Below are 27885 nucleotides of genomic sequence, written 5' to 3'. Positions count from 1 at the left end.
AAAAAAAAAAAAAAAAAAATATTTCCTCTAAATTATCTTTCATATACAAAAATATACAAGTCACTTAGTTTAAAACACAGTTAATGAGTAAAAAGCCAAAGAAAAAATCGTTCAAATTGAACACCTCTTTCGTATTTGGAAGGTCTGTTGTGAATAATAAATTGGATTGCAAAATTGAATGTTCCAATTCACATAAAATTTCAAAACCGTGTCGAAACCATTAATATGTAGTTTGTAGTTTAATTTTACACTTATACTCTGCACACAGATTGACATTCAAATCCGGATGATGTTTTCTATTGAATAATATAAATTTATTTATTGAAAATATCCTCGATTCACGAAGCGTATAGCAATCACGAATCTGTAAATGCACCATTAAATGAATAAACATTCCACATAGTACAGGATTAACATCAAATTCGACACGTTCCAACGTGTTTGATTTCCTAACAACATGTCAGTTTTTTCAACAGGTTTTGGCATTGTTGACTCGATTCCTTGCAAATGTTTCGGTCAAACTGGTTTTTTGGATTACCAGTTTTGCAATTTGCTATTCATCTCTGTCGAAAGTGATGTTATGAAGGTGTTAGATAAAAATTAGCTGCATTTTGTGTGTTTTTAAATAGTCATTCTACAATTTTAGTAATGTTTATTCATAACTATTTTAAAAGTTGAAAAATTGGCGTCTTTTATTAGTAAAGGTTATATGTTATATTCATTTGTATTAAACATAAAAGAGATAAAATAATAAGTCCTTTAAATATTTAACTACAGTATTTTACTATCATATTTCATTGGAGGTTTATAGTGTGTACCTTCCCCTTTTTTCGTTTATCGTGAAATAATTTTCACTTTATAGGCAACTGAATTATTATTGTTAGATATTAACTCGCTTCTGCATTGGTTATTCCTACTAAAAGTAGAAGTTATCAAGAAACTAAAGACATATAAAACAAATCATCCCAATTAACTTTTCTGGGACATGATCAAGTTCAATCTCAATTTTAAGCACATAAAAAGGAGAGCACCTCGGGTCCTTTCAGCAAATAATTTATGTGGATATGCTAGTGGGTGTATGAACAATGTATGTATGTATGTAGGTAGTAGGCTTATGAAAGTACTGTATTGCATTCCAGAAATTAAATTCATAAAAGCCAGCTTAATGTCCTAAAGAGGCCAATTGTAGATCAATAAGAGACTAAAATTAATCAAAATGATTCAGTCAGGTCAATTCAACTAAATTAATCATCAATTAAATTATGTCGTTAGCGTTACGCGTATAATGAAACACATAATGAAAATACTAGTGTTCTTATATTAAGCAAAAATAAATTATGTATATTTATTATATATAGGTTTGTTGAAGGAGTGATAATTGCTGTGGAATATCCAAGTAACACACTTAGTTACTCTGAAATTTCTTTGACATTTGACCCATGATCTAGAGTTAATCTATGAAGGTGTAACTACTTTCGAATTTCGAATCGATGTTCCCACGACGGCGAAATTTCGGTTGAAAATCAGTTACATTACAGTTATACACAACAATAAAACATATGATCGAAACAGCTGACATCTGCCCACTAACTCCTACGATTTTGGCACAAAAAAATAACTACATAATGGTAACACCTTGAAAAAAAAAAACCTGTTATACAAATTTGCACCTTGTCACAAGGTGCTGTTGATCCTTTTCCATTGTGTACGCGAAGGTCTCGAAAAACTCGGCTCATTTTGTTGTATGTGCTTTTGTTGTGATGTATATTTGGATTTATCAAACAAATGTCATCTCTAACCTCTTAGAAATAGGATACGATATACATCAAGGCGTCTCTTTGTTTTTTTTACCTGCATCTGTCACATCCATTTTTATCTTAAGGTCTTTTTTTTCTTTCACATCCTCAGGTGCGTTCGAAACTTTACATGCATTTTATTACGTAATAATAGACGAAAATAGCTCGTCAGTATGCTACTGTTGTTGATTTTTGTTTCTGCTTATTTACGAATTATTATCAAGTAAAAATGTTTATCAACCGACTTCAAATGGAAAAGAGGAAGTTCTCGATTCTACTGTATAATTGTTTTTTGTTTGTTACCTGAGAATATTTGATTGGGTGAACTGATTTTGATGATTCCTTTATTTGAAAATTTTGGTCCCATTAAAATTTGATCTTATTCTTGCAATTTGAAGGTTGAGTGCTTTTTATAAATAAGTAATGTTGAGGGAAAAAAATACTTTCTTGTCCGTTATAAGTTAAAGCAACAGCAAAAGAATTCGTGATTGACCCCATTAAAGTTGAAATCAAAAACATATTCCGTAAAAAAGGAAAAAGAAAACTTAATTAATTAAATTTAATCAACTTCAAAGTTTAACAAATATATAATTGACGAAACCATGCAGGTATATCTTTTCTGCCCAGTTCTCTGGCAGAGATCACAAATATATTATATATAAGACTGTCTCAGTAGATTTTATAAAACCAATTACTTCCGTCTTTCATAACTTTATTTAAAGAGATTACAATAAATAATAAAAATATTCAAATTTCCTCTAGATTATTCGATAGTCCACACACGCCGAAAACCCTTCTAGAAAAATGCTCAACACCATCCCACCATGTGTCGCGATGTAGACTCTTTCCACCAAAACTTGAAGTTCCATCGGGTGAGTAAACATTTAAGTTGAAGTTAATTTAAATTTTTTGTTTCATAGCATTGAAATGCTTTATAAATGAGAAATTTTGAGCACATAAAACCGAAAGAGTAGAAGAAATTCGATTACTGTGGCGAGATCACGGGTGGCCGAGAGGCTAGGCGTTGCTACGGTTTGGCGAAAAACGCGGGTTCGAATCAAATTTTTTTCTGTTTCAAAATTTCTCATAAAAGTTGATTTGATTATATTCATAAATAATTGCATCAAAAAGTTTTAATATACTTTCTGCCTTATTGATATTTTAGATACATACAAAAAAAAATCACTAACCACAACAATATTGAACAGGCATGCCGTCAGGATCCAGCCACCACTTGCACCCACCATCGGACGAGGACAGTGCACTGGGCAGTCTGCCACCGGACGAGATAGAGGACAGCAGAACGACCAGGCCGCTGGCTAACATCAACCCTTTTACGCCTGTTGGTGAGTGGAAAGCTTGGAAAGCTTAGCTTTGAATGAATAAATTTAAATTCTTTATTGAGTTACAAGAGAATCTAACTATAATCAATGCAAAAGTATGACAGACTGTATGTATTAATTGAATCCTGCCTCTTGATAGTTTTTTTTTATTCTTTCAAAATTTCTCATTTGTACAGTGAAAAGACTTTATGTATATTTGTTAATCTTTCACTGTATGAAAATTAGTGTAGATACTTAGTTTGAAGTGGGCTAAAGTTAAGTGCAAAGGAGTCGGTTACATACAAGATTTTTATTAGCTTCACCTGTTTCAAATGTCGTTTTATCTCCAGGCCAAGCGTTGAATAAGAAGAAACGTGCATTGTCTAAAACACCAACGTGGGGTGACGCCACCCCCGAACAACCGGCGAAAAGATTGAGGGTATGTTATTATGTCTATTAGCTTTCAAGCGATTGCATGCGAAAGCGCTAGCTAAGATATATATGTTATTTTAGCTTATGTTCACAATTTAGTGTGAACAAATTGATGGATTCCTCCGATAGATTCCGGTGAATGTGTGTGTGTGTTCTATTTAAAAATTTTGTCTAATACTGACCATTTGAAGGCAGTTTAGTTTTTGTTAAAAATAGTAATTATCTTTGCAGTCAAATGTTCATGTTAAACTTAGCTAACATGTGTGTAACTCTGTTTCGAAATTGAATTGAATCTGTACGTATATTTTACTTTTTTATTCATTCACTCTTAACCAAAAGTGTACAAAGAAAGAATTCCTTAAAAATAACACGGGCTAAAAGTGTACAAGTAAAATTTTTTATGCCGGTCTTATCACTTAGAAGAGATCTCTTCCAGGGCCATAGGTAACAGCCGTAAAGAGTGTTATAATTGTTCCAATCATTTTTTTTGTCATTTTTTCAAATCGTTTTTTTTTTTTAATTTCGTTCCCACCAACCAGGAATCAAACATATCGCGCTACAACGTGAAGTTCACTGGTTTTTTTTATTGTTTTTTCTTTTTTTTTTTAATTTTTCGTCCCCACCAACCAGGAATCGAACATATCCCGCTACAACGTGGAGTTCGTCGAGCTCGGGCTGATCGGGCGCGGGCAGTTCGGGCGCGTCGCGCGCTGCGTGAACAAGCTGGACGGCTGCGTGTACGCGCTGAAGCGCTCGCTGCGGCCCGTCGCCGGCTCGGCGGCCGAGCGCGCCGCGCTCACCGAGGTGTACGCGCACGCGGCGCTCGGGAAGCACCCGCACGTCGTTAGGTGAGGGGGGGGGCAGACAGAAAATAAACAAAAATATGCAAAAAGAGGGGGCTGCAGAAAAACTGAAAAAAATATGCTAAGAAAATATCCACATGTTGTTGGGGGTTTGTAGCTTGAATATTAAAAAGTAGGGTGAGGAGAAGGGGTAATATTAATATTTAATATTAATATAATTAATAAGGGGTATTTCATTTTGCACCCACGCATTGTTACGATAATAGTAAAAACAAAAAAAAAGGGGGGTGTATTTGGCGGGGAGAGAATCATTATCTCATTTATATTATATCTATTCACAGATACTACTCAGCGTGGGCGGAGGACGATCACATGATAATACAGAACGAGTACTGCGACGGCGGCTCGCTGCAGCAGGTGATCGAGGGCGGAGCCCTGCCGGAGAGCGAGCTGCTTCTGCTGTTGGCGCACATCAGCGATGGGCTGGCGTGAGTGTCTGTTTGTTTGTTCGTCAACCGGCTCCTGAAAAAAAGGGAGAGGGAGAGGTGATTTAAACGCATTTGCAGGGATACGTCTGACAATGTTCGTGGGTGGTGGTGATCGCTTGCCATCAAAGAAAGAAAGAAAAGAAAAGAATATTAACAGACACATACACACACAGACACACACAAACACAACAAATCATAATAGCGAACATAGCCCAGTTGCCTGCTATTACATAAAAATAATAATAATAATGGAATATTTCTTTTAAACTTCATAAGAGGTTTGTGCCCCTGCAGTGGGAACATATATTTGGCCTGATAATTATAAAGATGAAGATTTTAAATGATGAACCGAAATGCCTTCAAATTATTAAACAATACCAAATTTAATGGTGTCGGGAGGCCTCAAGTTCTATCAGAAATAGAATCATCAAAATCGGTTTCGCTCAGTCAATAGCAATGAGGAAACAAGTCCAAAAAAAAATAAAACACACAGTCGAACTGAGAACGTCCCTTTCTATAAATTGCGAGTAATTTTAAAACAAACAAATGAAATTGATGTTTGATCTCTTTGTCCGTTTGTCTCCCCCCCAGCTACATCCACTCCCTCCAACTGGTGCACATGGACGTGAAGCCGGGGAACATTTTCATATGTCGCGAGGAGGTTGCCTCGCATACGGAGTCTGATGATGGCTATGATGATGATGACCATCCGATTGTGCCGAAGCATAAGTATAAGATTGGTGAGTCATACATACATACATACTCTATACTTTGTACATGTTACATATTATGTAGAATTAAAATTGATATTATTTTAAAAGAGATTTTTTTATTTTGAATAAATAAATATTTGACTTTGAGTTTTTTATGTCTCTTCTTCGCTCCTGAACCACTGAACTAATATTATAATTGAAAAAGAAACTCTCTGTACATTCGCCTGTCTTTTGGCTGTTTTTTCTTCACTCCTAAACCACTGAACTGATATTATAAATGTAAAATAAACTCTTGTGTGTCTGCCTGTTCATTTGTCCAATAAAGAAAGCATCACTGAAGGGGAATAAGTGAAATGGCTGGATAAGGCGATTCGAGACCAACAGTGTATCAGTAGACAATTTGTGTTCCAGGTGACCTGGGCCACGTGACCTGCGTGTCCTCCCCCTCCGTGGAGGAGGGCGACTGCCGCTACCTGCCCCGGGAGGTGCTGCAGGAGGACTTCACGCATCTAACTAAGGCCGATATATTTGCCTTTGGTGAGTTAGAGTTTTATTACACAGTGGGCAACTGAGCTGGTGGTTGGCCTGATGGTAAGCGATCACCACCGTCTCTTGAACAGAGCAGAGGTAGTGCCGCTGGGGAGGCGCTGCCTGCTTTTAAAGGATTGACGAGTGGAAAGAAGGAATGGATGGGAAGAGTAGAGAGAAGAGGAAAGGGGAACAGGCTTCCGGCTCCCTCCACTATTTTACGCCGGTCTCCTGTGCGCGTGTGGTACTCCTCTGATGCCGAGCCGGCCTAATTCGTGCCGAAGCGCGCTCGATTCCCACACAAAATATAACATGTGTATATATATATATATATATATATATATGTATACTAGTATACCCGGCCACGCGTTGCTGTGGCTGTGGCTAAATTTATTGTTAAATATTAAATTATTGGGAAAATCAATCGAAATAAAAACTATCCTATATCTTAAGTTGGACCAAATAACACATAAAATGCTAAATCAAAATAGGTTGAGTTGGTGAAGAGTTCATTGGGGAACGTACATCATGACCCAGGATTTTTTTTATATATATATATGTATACAACGTGCAGGGCTGACGCTGTTCGAGGCGGGCGGCGGCGGGCCGCTGCCGAAGAACGGGCCGCGGTGGCACGCGGCGCGCGACGGCCGCCTGCCCGACCTGCCGCACCTGTCGCGGGAGTTCAACCAGCTCTTGAAGGTACGTGCGTGGCCTGAGGGGTTTAGGGATTTTTTTTTTTTTTTGGGAAAAAAAAATCATATTATATACTCTATATATATCAGTTTTTTAAAAGCTCCTTTTCAGCTGTTTTTTTTTTGTAGATATATTTATTTGTATATATATTTAAATTGTTACGTTTTCGATGATAACATTGAATTCTTATCACTATGTAGTATAGAACAAAATTGCCTTCTCCGTCTGTCCATATGGACATGGGTGTGCTTGAATCTTTAACACGCAGTGAGTTTTGAAGGTTTTTTTTTAACATAGTGTTTCAAGAGGATACATATTATTGTAAACTATTCCGAATTTAAAGCTTGCGAAGCGGTGAGTCGATGTCGAAAGTTGTGAGGTTACAGATTAAAAAAAAAGTACTTGTAGACGGTTGAAAAACTGTAATAATCCTTTAAATATACATTTACTTGCAACACTAGAGAGCAAAATTAATTTATCAACCTCGCTTCAAAAATTTATTCATAAATAATTATTCATTCATTCATTCATTCATTCATTCAGAAAATGGTCGACCCCGACCCGACGCAGCGTCCCTCGGCAGCGAGACTGCGAAGACACCCGTTACTACACCCGACTGGGAACAAGAGTAAAGCGCAACTGAGAAGGGAACTGGCGGCTGCCGAACTGAAGAATCAGATGTTGCACAACAAACTCAAGATGGCCGCCAGGTGAGTGACGTTCGAAATTTGAATTTGAATTGATAATCTCAAATTGACCGCCGCACCTGTGTGTAGTTCTAAATTTTAAATTCCATGCAGTCATGTGGAATTTCTTGACGTTCCAAATACGAAAAGTTACTTTTAGAAATAGAATAAATGCCTCAAGATGGCCGGTATAGAGTTTAAAATATGAAATATATAGAAGAATAAAAAATTACTTCATCTTTTCCATTTTGTCCTGGGTGGCCACCGTGATTTCTTAAAGTAGTACTAATTCCAGTGTAAGAAAAAGACAGCTATATAGGTTTCCTTCGTATATTTCTTCATTATAATCAATATAATATATATATAAATATATAATTACATAAATATATATATTTTTTTCTATTCCCAGATGCCTCCAGTCCCTAACGCCCAACTCGCTAGCGAATCAGGAATCGGCGAAATTCAAAACGCGAGCCGCAAAAAGGCTGCAACATCGGCGCTTCGATACGAACATCGACGAGATGCTCCGTTCCGTGACCGCGCCCATACATACAGACAGACGGACGGACAGGCGGGGTAAAAAGAATTAGCATATAATATATATAACATATATGTTTATGTATAAGATATATTATACAAGCGTGGCCCGAATTTGATACGAAATATATTTGATGTACGATAAACAATTGGATCTGTATTGGCTCGTAAATTGTCCGATGTAAAACTCTACCTGCGCGTGCGCGCTTGGCAGAGTTTTGTAACGAGCGATACAATAGACTTTGAACGTTACTGCCACGGCATAAGGTGTTAATTACAATGGAATATTTTACGTTTCACTTCTACAACGGATAATGTTTACGACCTTTTTTGTGCGAGTCCAATTGTTTATATTGAGTCAATTATTATGATTGGTAATGATGATGATGATGATGATGATGAGATGATTTAGACAGTGATTGGTGATGATTGAAATGTGAGCAAGCCGGCTTTGAGAATTTTCAACTTTTGTGAAATGTATGGGTTAATGGGTGTATTCTTAGATTATTGTGTGTATGGCAAGGGTTTTTCAACCGAATTCAAAAATAGAGGATTTCGATTTTTCAATTTAACTGTTTTTTTTTTTTTTGGGGTTTGTTATCTCTGAGATTTCGGATGCGGAACCGATTTTGATGTTTAATTTTAATTTTGAAAGCTTTGGTGCGTTCCGTGTCCACTTAGAGTTGGTCTAGCTCGGACAATTCGATGGAGGGTACAGATTTTTAAGGTTAAAATGCTTATAACTTTTTTTTTACATTTAGTACACATAAAAAATGTTTTATGATTATAGAAAAATCTAACATTTGTCGATCTTTTTGTATCTTACATCCACCCGACCATACATTAACGCCATATTTGTTTTAATAATATAGTAATATATTCATCTTTGAACCCATACATTATTTCACTTGTTTATTTAATGGCAGAAAATGTAAACAGACTATAAAAATCTTCTTCGACAATTAATCTATGACAATAATAATAGGCGATGGCAACATTTCTATAGATATATTTTTTTTAAAGGTGCATTTAGCATTTTATATACACACACACATATACACATATATAATAATTATGAGCGGTTTGATAACATCTAGATATGTTCCCTTTAGCTTATCTCACAGTTGAATAAGACAAATCTTCTAATATATAAAATTCTCGTGTCACAGTTTTCGTTGCCATACTCCTCCGAAACGGCTTGACCGATTCCTCTGAAATTTGGTAAGCATATTGGGTAGGTCTGAGAATCGGCCAACATCTATTTTTTATCCCGATATTCCTACGGGATACGGACTTACGCGGGTGAAACCGCGGGGCGCAGCTAGTAATGTATGAAAATGTGTGTCGAGCAGCGTTAGATAAGCTATCTGTGACTTATCAGCTAGTCGTGAAACTGAGCTGAAATATTTGGCGAATATAAAAATAGTCTGTTCACATTTTCGGTTATATAAAAGAAGAATACATGGATATTATATAATTAATATATTACATATATATTGGCCATAGATTTTCGTTTCATATTCATTGCTTTTAATAAATAAATAAAGGTAATGTATACGGGCCGTAATGTATCACTTACGTTATTCAACTGATGTAGCGTCAACTCAATTAAAAATTAGATAAAAAGGACAAATAATTAAATATTCGATGATTTTTTTTTGTCGATATTGAACGTGTAAATAGCGATATATATTTATTATAACTTAGCGTAAAATACCACCTAACTTACTGGAACCCACCTTTTAACCAATACAGTGCTTAAAAAATATTAAAAAATTAAAAATATTGATTTTTTTTATGTGTATCGTAGAATGCTATTTTAAGTTCATAAAATATGCATTTAACTTAACTCAAGCTTATAACTTAAGTGATAAAATAGCCACAATTAATTGGTTCATAAATTATTTTATGGTATTTTTTTTTATTACACAATTAAAATAATATTAAAAATGGATAATAATCTTTAATATATATTTAATAAGTAAGTTACATTTTCGCATACTACGTATATAATTAATTTTATTTTATCACTTAAGTTTTAAAAGAAAATAATGCATTTTAAACAGATATTAATTTAATGCCTTAAAAACTTCTAGGACCATGACCGTAGTCAGGTTAAATATAACTTTTAAATAGATTTTTAAATCCGATTAAACACAAATTAAATAAACGCTTCAACTGTCATATATTTCTAATTTAGAATAATTAAACTATAAATTTCTCAGTAAGGACAATAACAAATAAAAAAACGATTTACAGTACTTGCTTACCTCTAATATGGATTATATAAAAAATACTCAAATAATGACGTGTTTAATCAGTGCTATTATAAAATTAGACTTCCTAAAACGTGCCTTAATAATTAGTTTTAAAAATTTTCGCATTGCGCGTAGCAGTAATAACTTTTTTCCACATATTTTTCAATAAATAAAACTAGTTCGAAAGTTAAAATTCATTTTTTTCTAAAGTAAAAATTAAAAAAGAAAAAATCGCAAAAAAAGGTTGACTGCCCAGGTTTGACCATAGAGTAAGAAACATTGTGCGCAGATGTGTCAATATTTAATGCTATATTAAATACATGCCATATCTGAACACATATGCAAGCTCCCATCCAATAGAATTATTATACGAAATATGTATAAATAAACATAAAATCTTACCGTCTGTAAGAGATGGTAATTTGTTTTTATGTATACCTTGCATCGCAAGAACACCAGTGTCGCATAAAAATACTTAAATAATTTAAATGTAATTGCTGTCTTTCAATGTTGAATTAGTTTTTAATCCTAAAGTGCCTTATGCTTAATTTAATTGCAAATGGATGAAAATTTAGACAACCTAATGTTTAATTACGCCAATAATATGTAAAATGTAATAAAATTGATCTTCTCCATAGTGACGTCATCTAGTTAAAAAAATATATTTCCAAAATAGTAACCAGCCGTGAAGGTAGAAATAAAAAAAATTAAACCTTATTACGTGGGTTAAAACTCCCGCTTGGGAAATAATACGAGATAAAAATACATGGTTCTCAATTAATTTATGATAAATTTACTTGCATTGTGTTTTGCGGGTGGGTAGTTTGAAATAAATTTGTTTGTAAAAAAAAAAAAATTGTATATCAAAAAATGTCATACAGGCAACCCTAAATGATTTTTATTAAAATTCATATAATTTTTCCAAATCGAAACATTTTCTGTAGTGAAACTTATACGTACAAAGCTACCCTACCCAAAACTCAACAAAAAATTAAAAAAAAAAGATCCTTCGAAATTGTGAGCCACTGTCTAAATTAGACCTTAAGAAAACCTGAATAATGACCTAACTTAAAAAAAATTAGAATTTTTTATCGATTAGTGCACGAGTTAATAATAATTTGGCAAAATAGTGTTCTTTGCCATTACGTGACTTCAAGTCTCATTACGATTGATTCTTCCATTTTCCACTGTTTTGTGATATGTATTAAAAAAATTATTATACGTAATATTATAGGGTTGTCGCCAGTTTGTTTTGAAACGCTTTAAAATTACTGAGATGACTAACAGTACATTTAAACAGATCACTGGTGTTGTTTAGTTGAAAATAACTAATTTTTTTCGACTATTTAACGGTATTGAACTTAAATTTAGTATTTGATGTAAGATTGTTTTGTTTGTTCATTGCCCATACTAACAACAAGGTTCAGCCAATTATTTTCTATACATATATATTAATTAACATATAATTTTTCCGTCAAACGACTAAAAAAAAAAGAACCGTACCCTTCCACAGAACTTTCGGCTGGCTGAACAAATTTCGATGATTCTTTTTTTATTTGAAAGCTGAAGGCTCCGATTTAAATTAGCCTAGTTTTGACTGTTTAAAGACGGTTTAGTTGTATGTTATGCTTTTATTTTTTTTAGAAAAAAATCGTTTATTACAAATAGGTGACAACCCTGAATTGAATATTAAATCTTAGTTGTAGGCAGCTTTATAGAATTCGATGTAATATTTATATCAAATAGGTGTAAAAAGTTTTAGAGTAAGGCATATCCCCATTATTAGCATAGTATAGTTGTATATTCTAATAAATAATTAAGTAGGTATAATAAAATATATAATAGTGCCTTGTAGCCTTCTACGGTAATTGGTAGGCCTCGAACGGGAGGTCCTAGGTTCGATTTTTAACTAAGCTAAGGTCTAGGTTATATCATATATCAATATGGTGGTATCAATGAGAATAATATGCGTTATACTGGTTTTTTTTTTGTTATCAAGAACTGTCGTGGGATGTTCCAATTTAGTTTGTATGTTTGTTGCAGCTTTTTGTTTAATTGTATGTGGATTTTGACCCACTTCAAACGGACAGATTTCATTCAAACTTTGTACACTTATCAAGGATCGGTCTTTTTTTTTCGTATTATTATCATTTGGTTGATTCAGTCATTAAAGCATATATTTTTTAATATATTTATTATTTTGACAGTCCAAATTAAAATTTTGCGCTCATTTTAGATTTCTCCCATAAACTGTTGTTTTTTACCAACTTTCAAAGAATGAGGCAGTTGTTATTTCAATAAAAATTCACATACAATTCAAAATGGAACATTCCAGAGAGTTAATACCCCATACCATTGACGAAAATTCGAGGGATCGTTTTATTACACATTTAGCGTTATTTATGGTGACTACCTCACTTGGTGGGGCGTCTCGCACACACCGATCTCAGGTTGATTAATTCATTGTGTTTGTTTGTTTGTTTGTTTGGGTCAAATCTATGTGTGGGCTGGGCTGGCTTGGTCCATTCCCAAATATCGTTAGATCATTAATTGTTACAAACGTAAGTGTTGCTGAATGAAGGTTAGAAAGAGATAGTAGCATGGCCTTTCACTCTAGTTTTATATGAATAAATTCATTTTAATTGTAGTTTTGTTTGAATATAATAATAAAATTCATTTGCTTAATAACTATTTGTATACAAGAAACTTTAAATATATTAGCTTATTATTATTAATTCGTAATTGATAAGGGGTCAATATTGTGTGAAAAGTAAAAAATAATATAAATTTGGGGATGTGACTATGAAGTTAGAAGCCAGCTGTTGCAGAATGTATAGACAAAATTCAATCGAAAATTGTAAAAAAAATATATGAATAATGCGACCAAATAATTTTGTAATGTACAATAGTAATTATCGTTTTAAATTGTATTCAAAAATATTGTATTATATACGTTTTGGAAGATGTTTTATGTACTTAGGTAGAGTTTTTTAAAAAAATTTTGTAAAAAAAAAAACGATTGATTTCTATTTCGCGCCATTTTGGTTTGGAACAGATTATAAAGGGTCGTGATTAATAGTTGTACGATGAACCAAAAAGTGTTGATTTGTAAATTTGGCGCATTCAGGGTGAATGAAGATTTGACCAGATTTGGTTGTATGGGAGCTGTGAATTTTTTTTTTGTATATTCGCTGTCAATAATTGTATTCAATAAATGCTTGTTTGTATGTGTTTGTTTTATTTGGGTTTTTCCCTTGCATTTAGTTTTTTTGCTATGTTGTCTTGGAACTTTCGACTGGCTGAACCGATTTTGATGATCATTTTTTATTTGGAAGCTGGTACATTCCTTGTGGTCGCATTTAAATTTGATCTAGTTCTCTAATTTGATGGTGTTTTTTTATTTTTAGGCCTTAGAGCCTATTACAGCTATTCTGGCTCTAAATGCTGTAGCCATATAAAATGGCCTGCATATTTATGGAGTATTTTCTTCATTTATATAAAAAATACAGTTTCTCAGTAGTTAATTTTTGCGTGAAAGAGCAACAAACTTACGTCCACACACACATCTATCCTCACAAACTTGCGCATTTATGATATTAATAGGACTTATTAAAAATGCCTTACTGCTAAGTGTGTAAAAAGCACATGGCATATTTTTGGGTAAGAATTATAATAAAATACACGCATATAATAATAAATTTATTCCTTATTAACCATCTTAAGCTATATTTACAACTTATATAAATAAATCTAGTTTGTTGTTCACATTCAGGTAGATAATGGTTCTAATTAACTCGAATATCACACAGACATACATACAAACATTCATACGTGAGGTGAGGTTTTATACAAATATATAAATTATACAAAAATCATCAAAAGCAAACAAAAAAAAAAGAATTGTGGCAGATAATCAGAAAGAGACGAAGCAATTACATATATCTATCTCACCTGGGTACAAACGAATTATTGTAATATTATTTTCTCAGCAATATTTTATAAAATTAAGTCACGTGTCTGAATCTTATCTATTACATAAATAATAAAATATACAGTCGCTCTAAATCTCTTATACATTAGACAATTAAGTAGACTTAACGACAAGGTTATTTTGATGTCATTTGATTTGATATGGCAATGCTATATTAAAAATGATATAGAAATATTTCTATTGATGTGAAACATCTATAGCCGCACGTAAAACCGATTTCTGACGTTGCGACGAATTAAGTAGTCACGATTTGAAGTAAATTTTTGTATGTAATGAAAATAAACGTTTATTCAATAACTAGTCATCGTTATCTGGGAAAAATCGCAATAATTTATTTTATCATTATGACGTATTTAGTTCCTATCACAATATGTTCTTTTCTGCATATTACTTTTACAAAATAATGTCGATGTTTCACATCTGCCATCCGTCGGCGTCCCGTGACGGATCACATTTTTTTTATTATTGTCTCTCAGAAAAATTTTATGTATTTCCTTATAATAATATCGTATAGAAAAAATCATAAAAACGATATAAATTTGTCGATTATTAGTCAAAATAGCCTTATCCCAATTTGTATTGCACTTATTTTATCGTTAACGTCACTGTCATATAAAATTATAAACAACATGGCAATCCTGTCCATCATTTGATATAAAATGATGACATTTTTAATTTCCTGCCTTGCTATTGGTCGATTTTAGCGTCAATTTTCAAGCTTATGATTGGCCCCATAAAATCATCATCAACCTTACGACATAATATAATAAATGTATAAAAAATTGAGCAATATTTTTGAGCTCCATAGTAGTTTACTTCTAAATGCCGATAGCTGGCTATAATGACAAACTAAATTGAATTTAATCATATTTCATGTCGCTCTAACAAAAAACAAAAGAGAGGGATAGCAATATGAGACGTTCCTTGTTTCATCCATTTGGTTTTGATGGACATATGCATTTTTTCGAATACCGGTTATATTTAATAATCTTCGTTTTTTTTTAACTAAGTTTAATAACTTTTCTCTTCCCTTTTTAATCCATATTCCCAAAAAACGTTCTGGTCAAATACTAAAATCATTTAAATCGTCTCCCGCATTCCATCTAAAACGTCTCCCTCCTAGCTATTAGTCTGACTAAACTCAATTCACTTTGCGATAACCAGAAATATATAAAAATGTAAATATATATTTTAAATGTAAATACTGAAAACAGTGCATGAAGGCAATAGATTCATGGCAAGATTCAATAAGCGTTGAATGTTAAACCAGCCTTTAATAAGATTTAAATTAAACACAGCTTATTCTGAAACTCCCATGAAATTTTAACGAATGATATTTATAGGTATACATTATCTTTCACATTTTATACAAAAATATTTTTCATTGATGTGTATTTTAATGAATAAAGCGCTTTTAAAATACACAATAAAAGTAAATTCCTTTTCAAAAGATTGATTTTATAATGTTATAACATCATAACTTAGAGGCGAAATGAAATATTTTGGAGTTTAACTCCTTCCAAGCACTTATTAGCTAATTAGCTATCAAGAAATAACATTTCCCTGTATAGTCAATTTAATATCGTATTTAATAATGCAACCTAAATATATCTGTCAAAGACTTCAGAATAAACCAACATACATTCGGACACAATTTAAAATTGTGACTTATTCAATCCGATACATTAACAACCGGCACAGCCTCCTCATACATCCCTTTTCGCTTATCTGTTATAATGATAATGAATAAGATTCTAAGTCGAATAGCGTATCAGGGACATATCAGCGAGCGAAACCGGCAGAACATCGTTTATTTATCCAACTCTCGCAGAGTTTTCGACTTTTCACTCTCCAAGTAGACATAATCGTCGAACCCACTACCGTCGTCGATTATTTCCAAGTATTTACAATCATCGTCGCTCTCCTTCTCCCTCGTATCGCTGTCGCTTTCACTCCGGAAGGCGTCGTTGGTTTCCGCGGACACTTCGGGAACGATGAGCGAATTCTTTCTGTCCTCGAATATTCGCACCGTGTCGTACACTTTGTCGCTCAATTTCTGACTGAGTTCTTTGATTCTGTCGGAGTGCGATCTGAACGGTCTGATCTCATATTTGGAGTCCGGACTGTCAGACTCCGTGTCATTCAGCGGTATCTCACACGGCGCGTAAATGTCTCTCATGTTACGTTTCTCGTCTGACCAATTCTTCTTGTACGATTTGAACATTATTTTGAATGTTAAAATGTATATTGTTGCGAAAATCAAAATGGCGCCCGATATGAAGGTTATATACATTATGACATTCTCCACTACGGGCAGAATGTTGAGATACATCTTAAAGCGCATCTCCATTGATGATGGGAGGCTGTACATGCGCTGAAACAACAATGAACCTGTTTAGCTGTTGTTTTTATGAAGTGTGAAAAAAATGTATATGAAAATTTCATCAAAATCCGTTCAGTAGTTTCAGCGTGATTGACGGACAGACATCCAACAAACTTTCACATTTATAAAATTAGTGTAATATTATTGATTTATTAAGAAATACGGTATTCGTGATACCCCTCATACCCCAATAGAGGAAAAAAAAATTACACATTTTATGTGACAAACATAGATAATGTTATATATAGTTACTAGCTGCACGCCCCGGCTCCGCTCGGATTGTCATTTATCGTAATTAAAATTATTTAAACTATCCTATTTCTTAAGTTGGATCGAACTGCACATGGTGTGCGAATTTGATTATAATCGGTTAAGTGATTTAGCGAGTCCATTGAGGACAAACATTGTGACACGAGATTTATATATAGTAAGATTAAATACTTACAATATCAAACCACAATAATGGCAGGTACATGTTGGCAAATTTATCAGTATTCTTAATAGAAGTGATGTCACCTAGCGCCATGTTTATCTGGAACTTAGTGCTGACATCCAGAGGGAGACCTGAGTCGGGCTGGATCCAAAATCTAGAAAAAAGTAGATTATAAGTTAAAACACTACATATAATGCGTAAAAGATATTGAATAATTTTAATTTTATTTGACCCAAGAAGCGTGAATAGCTTTTTATTTAATAAATTATGAAAAAACTAGCTTCGCTCCGCGGTTTCACACGCGTAAGTCCGTATCCCGTAGGAATATGGGGATAAAAAGCCTAATTGCCTATGTGCTATTCCAGTTGTCCAGCGATTGCAATGAAATAATAACGTGGAGACAAACTTCATTACAATCAGTTCAGTAGTTTATGCGTGAACGAATTACAAACATACATCCATCCTCACACACACACATTTCACATTTTTTGTGTTGGTGTCAATAATTGTTGTCTAACATGAATAAATAAATAAATAAATAAATGAGAAAATCCAGCTCACCTCGTCTCATGCAGCTCCTTATCCGGCGTCAGACCTTCAATCTTGTTGAACAGAACATCGTCTCCCTTGTAGAAGTGCGGGTAGGACAGTGCTATTGGGAAGCCGTAGTAGCAGTCTGTTACGTCTATCAGACCCTCGGGGAGACATTTGCCTGAAGCGACAGATTTATTCCTTTTACTTAACGGCTGAACCGATATAGATGATTTTTAGGTATTAATTTCATTCAAAGTTATCAGTTTTCATCAAGCCCTTTTTTTCTTTTCCTTAAATTGTTTTGTGTTTATGTTTTTCTTATTTCCTTCTTTTTATTATGTATGTGTGTATGTTGTATTTTGGCTTTTTGTTAGTTGTGTGTGTTGGTGTGTGTGAATAAATATTTAATTCAGTGTTTGTTTCTACTCACCTAAGCGACAGAAACATTTGTTCTCTTCCTGGTATTTCCCATTATCCAGCATGTGGTCTGGGAAGGTGTACATCAGACCCTTGAGACCGCTTTTGACTCCTTCCTTTATTGGTACCTGTAATATGTACTGGGATATGAGACTATAATGTCACAAATATATACTAGGATAAGAGGCTTGTAGGTATTTTATATTTACACTATTGACTTCTACTCAATTTTATTTATTTACATTTTGACATGTTCTTGTACTATATATAAGGTATGAGGCCAGTAAAATAAAATGCCCATCTTTTGTTTTTATAAATGGAAAGATGGGTGAATATTTGTTAGTTTTGTACCCTAAAACTTCTCATGTATTTTTAAGATTTTGTCTGTGTGACTTATTTTATCCCTGTAAGAAAGAAAGAAAGAAAGAAAGAAAGAAATAAATTTGAAAAATGTACAATGGAAAAGGAGGAAAACCGAGGTATCAAGTTAGCTACAATAAAATCTCTATAATGTATAACTCAATTATGTATTGCATTTAAACCTACAAAGCGTATAATAAACTGAATCTAATGACAATAACACAACACTCACCAGCGGGGCCGCTCTGCACAGACTCTTCCTATAAAACAGTACACTTTCGTTTCTGGTCAAAGCACTCTTGAACTTGGTGCCATCTGACGCGTACTGCACGTTGGAGCAGTGCGTGCCAGACCACTGCGGCAGGTCGGTTGAACCTCTATATGTGTCTATCAGACCGGATATGGTTAGATCCGTCTCCCCCGTGAATATGGTTTCGAAGTCGCCGTTGAAGTCGTACATCTGTTGGAATTAGAAGATGAATAAGTTCAAAATATAAATAACAACAGAAAGTATAGTTAGGAGAAAGTGTCTTATTGTTTTACAAATATACTTAAAGATATTATTATTATTATTATTATTTTATTTAAGCACACTATACATACACATATACATCTAGATCTTCTGCTTTTTATGACAAAGTTATCCTGATGTTAAAATAATAATATGTGAGTATATAGTATATTTCTATGAATAAAGACATCATATCCTTTTCTTATAAACTGTACTTAGTGAACATTTAGAAACAAAATAATACATACCCTGTCAATCAGGCCGAGTTTATCGAAATAAATCCAGCCAGGCATGAACGTGTTGCCAAGGGTCATCAACTCAGACTTGTAGCCCATCATGAATTCGCGAGCTGTCATCTTCGCTAACGGCTGGCTGTTTGTCAGACCGATGAGATTGTTCAGACCAAATCTGGTCATAAAACTTTGTTGGGATACTACATTGGCAATGCTCTGTAAAGAATATGAAAGAATATTATCTATCTGTTTTTCATATTGTAGGTATGCACTGTTTTTTTTATCAATACCACAGATAAAATAGACTATACTGCTATCTATACTAATGATGTAAAGTCGTAGAGATCTACGTCATTTCCTCAAAGGCTTCAGATTAGACTATTAGATAAAAGATAGACTTATGGAAAAATTTGCTGCTCGCTATTGTGAATGTAATCCAACAAACACGATTCACGAGCGCAGACACTGTGTGTTTGTTTGTATGGCCGCGCTAACCTCAGCAACTACACGAGCAAGAAGATATGGATTTTTCAATTTATCATCAGGTAATGCTCATCACCATTTCGGTACGGTCAAAGAAACAGAAGTTCGAAGAATGTGACATCACCACACTTGGCCAGTGTGCCCAGCAGTGGGAACTTATGAGCTGATGATGATGCCTATATTAATAGTACCGAAATGTACCAGTTATATTTTTTTTAATATAACTGTCACATTTCGATTTAGTTATATTGTTGTTATTTATTAAAATAATGCGGATGTAACTCATGGCCTTAATTAATTAAAATAAAATACAAAGTTCATTAAACGAAATCCACACAATAAGCTGGGGTTATGGTTTTTTATGGTAATCGAATTTTAATGCTTTTGTCGTATCCGGGATATATATTATTGAAAACTAGCTTTCGCCCCGGGTTTGCTCGTGGTATATATAACTTATAGCACTCGGGGATAACGTGTGTATCCAACGGTGGATGGATTTTTGTAATTGGTATATTAATTCCTGACATTAGCGCATTCTTACATACATACAGCTTTGTAGATTTTATATTAGTACTAGACGCTCGTCTCGGCTCCGCCCGAATAACAAGATTCCTGTTTTATCCCAAGGGAGCAATCGGGATAAAAAGTATCCTATCACCCTAGTCAGCTCATACCCTGTCTGTATACCAAATTTCATCAAAATTCGTTCAGCAGTTGCAGTGTGATTCACAGCGAAGCAAACAAATTCACATTTATAATATTAATGTGGTAGATAGGTACGTGAGTTTGTTACTCGAAAACAGCTAGACTGAATTGCATGTGACTTTCTTAACATGAGAACATTCAGAGAAAGCCGCCGCCTACCTCCGCAATAGGTGATAATATAAAAATAAGTAAAAATTTTATCAAGTTGCGACATCCGTTTACACATTTCTTACATATAACTTAATAACATATTTAAGTAACAAACCATCAAGTTATGAGCTTTCTAATAGTGAAAGAATCTTCGAAATCGGTCCAGTGGTTTTCGTGAAAACGTTTCAAACATGCATAAATAGAAGTTTCCTCTTTATAATTAGTGTGAAATCTCGTGAAACATTACTCCATCTGCCGCAGTCGGGTAACGAGCTATAAATAGTTCGACTTCGAGTTAGGTTCAAGTAAACAGAATATAACTTCATGTTTACCTTAAAACGGATACATATATAAAAAATAAATCTGTCAGTTTGTCCTACCTTATTCATCTTTTATATAATTTTTTCGCAAAGGTTAATGATATAATCTTTTAAGAAATCTCATCTCTTGTACTATATATGGTCAAAGAGCTGTACATGGCTATTTAAAATATACTTAAATACATTTTTGCCGTCACCCCTTTGACTATAAATACTAAAAATATATGTATATTGCATTAATACAGAAATAAACATAAATAACTACTAATATAATAAACGCGAAAGTTTATAAGTATGGATGTATGTATGTATGGATATTTGTTACTTTATCACGTAAAAGCTGAACTGATTGCAATGAAATTTGCTACGTAGATAGCTTGACAATTAGAATAACAGATAGGCAAATTTTTATTCCTACGGGATACAGTACGAATTTTACAGTTTTAACAAAGTATTTATTATTATGTATTATTTATGTATTTAGCACTATACCCTAATAAATAATTTATACTATGTATGTGAAAATGATATATCTACAAAAATATGCAAAACATATGTAAAACAAACGTTATATCCAAGTTTTTTCATCATTGACTAAGTAGATTAAGTTATGCAAAGGCCAATGCAACTTTGCATCCAAGTTAGCGCACCTTGGATTTAATAACTTAATTCACAAGGTAATTGGGTGATGTTTGTTTAATTCGACACACTTGAATAAGTGTTTTAAAATAAAACACTAGGCTTTCTTATTGTCAAAACTACAAAAAAAGTGAAGTCCCGTGTCCCCTAGTGGGGTATGGGGCAGATGATGTACATCTGTTTCACTGATCGATTTTCTTTACGGACAAGTAGGTGATCAGTCTTCTGTGTCCTGCCAGACCGAGACTTTTTTTTGTGTATCCCCACCGGGAATCGAACCCAGCTCAAGCCCAACTCGGTTCTCACGCGTTAACCACTGAACCAAGAAGCCGGTCGTATAAACAAAAAAAATCATCAAAATCGATTCACCCAGTCGAAAGTTATTCGGTAACAGATAGAGAATTCGCTTATACAGAATAAATAATCTGTTATTAAGTATAAAATCCTACTAATATTATAAATGCGAAAATTTGTAAGGATGTGTGTGTGTTTGTTACTCTTTCACGCAAAAATACTGAACCGATTGCAATGAAATTCGGTACGTAGACAGCTGGACAACCGGAATAACATAGGCAACTTTTTATCCCGATATTCCTACGGGATACGGACTTACGCGGGTGAAACCGCGGGGCGCAGCTAGTATGTTATATTAATGAACTGTAAATAGAAACGGATTTTTCAATTTCAACAAAACATTTTATTTTTACACATTATTTAAGTTGTTAAAACTGGCAAAGTACTCAAGTTATCCAATGATTAAACCATTGATTAAAGTTAATCGCAAGTTAAGATTAAGCAAAGTTTAATGAGACAATTTATAATGGCATTTAGCTACGGTTATTTCAACATGTATTGATATTTATAGTGTTTTGCGGTCAAAGACCTCTTGGGCAATGATGCTGGTACAATCTATGTTTTCAACATCATTTAGATTGTTTTGAAATTACATTTAACGGATTTAAAGCGTGATTATTATATATTAAACACGTTTGTGACCGCGTGCTATGCTGTATGTTTGTTTGTAAATAATTTATATTCGATTTTGAATAACTTTCAACGGACAGCTGTGCCCCGCGGTTTCACCCGCGTGAGTCCGTATCCCGTAGGAATATCGGGATAAAAAGTTGCCTATATGTTATTCCAGTTGTCCAGCTGTCTACGTACCAAATTTCATTGCAATCGGTTCAGTAGTTCTTGCGTGGAAGAGCCACAAACACGCACACATCCTTACAAACTTTCGCATTTATAATATTAGTAAGATTCCTTTCTATAAGCAATTGAGATTTAATTTGATTCTATGATTAAAGCGTTTTTTTTTTCAAATATTGTTTATATTGCGATATTGTGTTAAATCTCACATCATCATCATCATCATCATCAGCCCATATATGTTCCCTCTGCTGGGGCACAGGCCTCCTATGAGGGTTTAATCTCACAATAGATATATATTGATTATAGAGAGAAAGCCTGCACTAGCGGCAGACATAATTATTATATGATTAAAACACTTTTATAATGACATATTATCGTATACAGTGTGTATGTGTGTGCTGTGAGCTACTGTGCATGCGCATATGTAGCTTCGCCCGCGCGCGCTTTTTTGTGTTTGTGTGTGTGGGTGCATACACAATTGTGTGTGAACATGCGCACGCGCGTTTGTGTGTGTGTGTGCATGCGTGTGCGTGTGTGCGTGTGCGTGTGTGCGTGTGCGTGTGTGTGTTTGTGAGTGTGAGTGTGTGAGTGTGTGTGTGTGTGTGTGTGTGTGTGTGTGTGTGCGTGTGTGTGTGTGCGTGTGTGTGTGTGTGTGTGTGTGTGTGTGCGTGTGTGTGTGTGTGTGTGCGTGCGTGCTTACCAATAAAGCGATGTGCGGCAGGAACAGGACGTCATCCTCCTTATTCCCCTCCGAGAGCTCCTCCACCCAAGCGAGCGGGTGCTTGGGTATCGCGGAGAGGGTTCCGTTGTCGTTGAATTCCGTCACGTTGTGCTCTAAGAACTCCCTGTAATGGTGATGTGTGTATCTTTAGTAGTATACAACCACAGATTATATAAATTTCTTTATTTGATATTGTTACTTGTATCTGAATGTCATTAATTGTAATTATGTAATGTATTTAATAGTAATTGTGTCATATATATCTCTATATATAAAATTCTCGTGTCACAGTTTTCGTTGCCATACTCCTCCGAAACGGCTTGACCGATTTTGATGAAATTTTTTGTGCTTATGCGGTATCTATGAGAATCGGCCAACATCTATTTCTCATACCCCTAAATGATAACAGTAAGGCAGAACAGCGTTTGCCGGGTGCAGCTAGTTATTTATAAATTTAAGTGAGATGTTATATAATGTAAAAATTAATAGTTAATAATTAATGTTATTGGTGTAAAACCGTTTTAATTATTATAAATAAATAAAATAAATAATGCTACTGGCTGTGCCCCGCGGTTTTACACATGTAGTACCTGATGTTATATACGCCGAAGTCTTCCTTAGTAAATGGGCTATTTAACACTAACAATTTTTTATATCGGCCCAGTATTTCGTAAGATTAGCGCGTTAAACCAAACAAACAAACTCTTCAGCTTTATAAATTATGTAGTACAGATACTATAATATTACTAGCTCTTGTAATATTTCTAATATTATCTGTGATTTGTTTTCGTCTCTTTTAAGAGTGGAGGTTATAGAGATATTTTAGTATTGTTCATGGATATAAGGAAAATTATAGTTTAAAAAGCTTATAAAACAATATTTATAGAGATTTAATGATAGAATCAACTATTTAGTTTGCTATTTTAAAGCTATACAACGAAATATTAAAATTTAACAAAGGCCGCGTTCCATCGATACAATATTGTAATCATTGAAATAATGTTTCGTATTGGTTGTGATGGTTCTTAATCATCTCAATAGATGGCGCGGGTTGTCCCTTAGGCACATGAAACCGAAAGAGTAGAAGAAATTCGATTACTGTGGCAGGATCACGGGTGGCCGAGAGGCTAGGCGTTGCTACGGTTTGGCCAAGAACGCGGGTTCGAATCCCGCCTCGTGATCAAATTTTTTCTATTCTTTAAAATTTTCTCACATGAAATTATTGTATTGTCACCGATCCGCGATAGGTTCAAATAAATCTAGCTATATTTTAGGTGAACTACATCAAATATGTCCCTACAGCGACACAAACATACAAATTCACAGCAATATAATATAAATCCGCTTTAACCATCTTTATTTATATACTAGACGCCTGTCCCGGCTCGCCCGGGCATCAAGATACCTATTTTATCCCAAGGGAGCATTTAATCGAGATAAAAAGTATCCTATCACCCAAGTCAGCTGTTAGCCTGTATGTATACCAAATTTCATCATAATCCGTTCGGTAGTTTCAGCGCGATTGACGGACAAACATCCAAACAAACGAACATTCACATTTATTGTGATAGTGTGATATCTATATTTCTGCAATCTCGAGAAATGGACAAATTTAAATCGGAAGTGACAACAAAAAACTTTACGGTAATCGTGCATTTTATCGGTTTTTATATAAAAAACCGATAAAACGCATAATTGCCGAGCCTATAAAGGCTCTTGTGAATCACTGATCTGCAATTCGCCTTGATACAGTAATTAGTATGGTAATTATCGGTAATCGACGCACTTCCGTGTGTACGGATAGACGAATAAAATATATTTAGATTAACTTTTAGGGATGTTTGTTAAATACTATAGGATATAGTTAGTATGAAATTATAAAATACTGGCTTGATCCGGATAAAATCTATCTAATGGTAAATGGATTACTAAAACTGGTCTAAGTGTTTAAGAGCTTTCTGGTCACAAACAAAACAAAAAAAATTGTATTAGTATAACATTAATTTAAAAGCATGTTTTTTATGTCATAGCGGGCAACTGAGCTGGTGGTTCGCCTGATGGTAAACGATCACCACCGACCATAAACATTCGCAGAGGCTCAGACCTCTGAGAATGCGCTTTAATGCTGCCCGCTTTTAAGGCGTGAGGGATAAGGAAAGGATTGATGACTGGAAAGAAGGAATGAACTGGGAATGGCTAGGAGGAGGAAATAGGCCTCCGGCTCCCCCACTCACTGTACGAAACACAATAGCAAGCTATTATTTCACGCCGGTTTTCTGTGGGGGTGTGGTACTTCCCTGGTGCGAGCTGGCCCCATTCGTGCCGAAGCGTGCTCGACTCCCACAATGAATTTCGCATACATTACTATATATTATTATATACTATTGTTTGTATCAAACTCCTTTAGACCCGATTCTGTCCCACTTCAAACGGTCAGATTGAATTCAAACTCTGTACACTTATCGCGGATCGGCGACAATACAATAGTTTCATGAGTTTATCTTATTATCCTGATTAGGGTCGGCAGGATTAAATCAGTTCCTTACGAATACTCTGTAAACGAGGAACTAAATAATTTTGTTGAATCTACCATTAAAATATGTTTCAGAGTTTTTTAGAACTACCTACATTTATTTATTATGAAGTTTTGATCAGATCGTCATATTTTTAACCCTAAGAGATTCAAAAAAACATGGAAAACTCCAGCATTTATTTCAGTCAGGTAATGTTTTGGTAGGACATTGTTTATGCCAAATATTTTATTATATAATGAAGTCCCGTGTTCCCTAGTGGGGTATGGGGCAGATGACCTGTTCCACTGATAGGTTTTCTTTATAGATGGGATAGGTGATGACCGAGATACGTATTGAGTATTCACCGGGAATCGAACCCAGGACCCTTCGACACACTCAAGCGTTAATCACTGTACCAAGGAGACGGTTAAGAATATAAAATATTTTCAGAATTCTTTTTTTGCACACCAGATTCCCCACCGGGAATCGAACCCAGGACCCCACGATACATTGACGCGTTAACCACTGCACCAAGAAGACAGTTGAGAGTATAATTTATTTATAGCATTTTTTTTTGCACACCATACTGATTGACTTATGACCTAAGTTTCTAGGTTTCCTTTACCGCTTAATTACTATGTGATGTTTATTACACCTAGCGCTGTTTTATACGAGTCTAATTTGTTTAGAATTACCGTATTTAATACCTAGCTGTAATTGATATTGATGTGTGGCTATGATAATAAAACTGTTTGTGATTGTGTTAGTTTGTTGTGTTTCCTGGCCCGTTTCCTTTTCTCTTCCCAGTCTCTTTCGATTCAATCCCTTCCTTATCCCTAACTACTTAATAGCGCATTCGCAGGTACTAGCCGCGGACGAATTCTAACAAGCACCCGTGGCCCCTTCACTTATGCGGCTCGACGGAACACAGTGGGGTTTTAGTCGGTAGGAATCCGACATAACCCACGACCTCTCCCCCGGGGGCCGTGGGTATCTATGTAAGATTTCCCCGCTATGAAAACAACTACCTCTGCGAATGTTCACGGGCGGTGGTGATCACTTACCATCAGGCGAACCGCCAGCTCAGTTGCCCGATATGACTAAAAAAATAAAAAGATACTTGAGGTTAAGCCACGATTCGCAAGGCCATACAATGGATGGGTGCAATTTTTTCACAGTCGCTCTATTTACCTTTAAAACGGAACATAAAACAGATATAAGAAATTACTTCATCATCATCATCCTTTATCCTTATCAAACTGTTATTGGAATAGAGATGATTCTGTTTGTTCGTCACGAATTCCCATCGAAACTGCTAAACGGATATCAATGGATTTTGAAGCTTACCTATACACGAAAGGGCCAACTTCTTTGATTTTTATAGTTTTATCCGTCCCAGCCATGTATTCCTCAGCGTTAGTGACGTTGAAGAGATATACTTTGACATAAAGCTCCACTTCCGGCTTCCGCCACATTTCGAAAATTTCGCCTCCATTTTGAAAAATGATTTTCTGTGAAGGAAGAGGTTTTTTTTTTTATTTTAAGTGTTTAGTTACGTTAGAATTTTATTGTTTTTTTAATCGAGCAATTTGTATTTTCAGTTTTTTTACTAGCTGCGCCCCGCGGTTTCATCCTTGTAAATCTATATCCCTATTGCCCATGTGTTATTCCAGTTGTCCAGCTGTCTATGTACCAAATTTCATTGCAATCGGTTCAGGAGTTTTTGCGTGAAACAGTAACAAACACACACACATCCATACAAACTTTTGCATTTATAATAGTAGGATTATATAGTTAGTATTTAGAAAAGCATTTTTTATAACGCCTAAAAACATAATATGTATGATATACTTCAGGATATATGCTATTCTGATTGTTTGTTTAACACATGATAATATAAATTTTATTTGATAGAAAAAAATCACGTCGCGAATTTAAACAAACAAGCTCTTTAACTTTATATCTATAGAATCATATAGAATAAATTTAATTAATATGTACATAGTACAATACTTAGTCTGGCCATAAATACTGTTACACTTAATTATAAAAAAATATTACATTTGAATTTCGAATCTGTC

General features: G+C 34.5%; 2 protein-coding genes across 2 annotated transcripts in view; one reads left to right on the top strand and one right to left on the bottom strand.

Annotated features, from left to right (window-relative positions):
* Positions 1 to 8797, top strand: part of LOC119838199 (wee1-like protein kinase) — an 11390-nt gene extending 2593 nt beyond the window's left edge. The window contains exons 2-11 of the mRNA XM_038364046.1: positions 2559 to 2668; positions 3005 to 3142; positions 3469 to 3557; positions 4181 to 4398; positions 4695 to 4841; positions 5433 to 5581; positions 5966 to 6091; positions 6657 to 6784; positions 7322 to 7488; positions 7874 to 8797. Coding sequence (XP_038219974.1) covers positions 2559 to 2668; positions 3005 to 3142; positions 3469 to 3557; positions 4181 to 4398; positions 4695 to 4841; positions 5433 to 5581; positions 5966 to 6091; positions 6657 to 6784; positions 7322 to 7488; positions 7874 to 8054 — 1453 coding nt within the window. The 3' untranslated portion in view covers positions 8055 to 8797. The remainder of the gene's footprint in view (positions 1 to 2558; positions 2669 to 3004; positions 3143 to 3468; positions 3558 to 4180; positions 4399 to 4694; positions 4842 to 5432; positions 5582 to 5965; positions 6092 to 6656; positions 6785 to 7321; positions 7489 to 7873) is intronic.
* Positions 8798 to 15720: 6923 nt separating this feature from the next.
* Positions 15721 to 27885, bottom strand: part of LOC119838128 (scavenger receptor class B member 1-like) — a 46410-nt gene continuing 34245 nt past the window's right edge. Inside the window, exons 3-10 of the mRNA XM_038363960.1 lie at positions 27152 to 27315; positions 23271 to 23415; positions 19137 to 19337; positions 18610 to 18837; positions 18031 to 18145; positions 17628 to 17778; positions 17079 to 17220; positions 15721 to 16624 (exon numbers count right to left, since the gene is read on the bottom strand). Coding sequence (XP_038219888.1) covers positions 16061 to 16624; positions 17079 to 17220; positions 17628 to 17778; positions 18031 to 18145; positions 18610 to 18837; positions 19137 to 19337; positions 23271 to 23415; positions 27152 to 27315 — 1710 coding nt within the window. The 3' untranslated portion in view covers positions 15721 to 16060. The remainder of the gene's footprint in view (positions 16625 to 17078; positions 17221 to 17627; positions 17779 to 18030; positions 18146 to 18609; positions 18838 to 19136; positions 19338 to 23270; positions 23416 to 27151; positions 27316 to 27885) is intronic.

The sequence above is a fragment of the Zerene cesonia genome, unplaced genomic scaffold (assembly GCF_012273895.1).
Source record: "Zerene cesonia ecotype Mississippi unplaced genomic scaffold, Zerene_cesonia_1.1 Zces_u001, whole genome shotgun sequence".
In the NCBI taxonomy this organism is placed as follows: domain Eukaryota; kingdom Metazoa; phylum Arthropoda; class Insecta; order Lepidoptera; family Pieridae; genus Zerene; species Zerene cesonia.
Note: the sequence above shows the minus strand (reverse complement) of the source record. Positions and strands in the feature narration are given on the sequence as shown.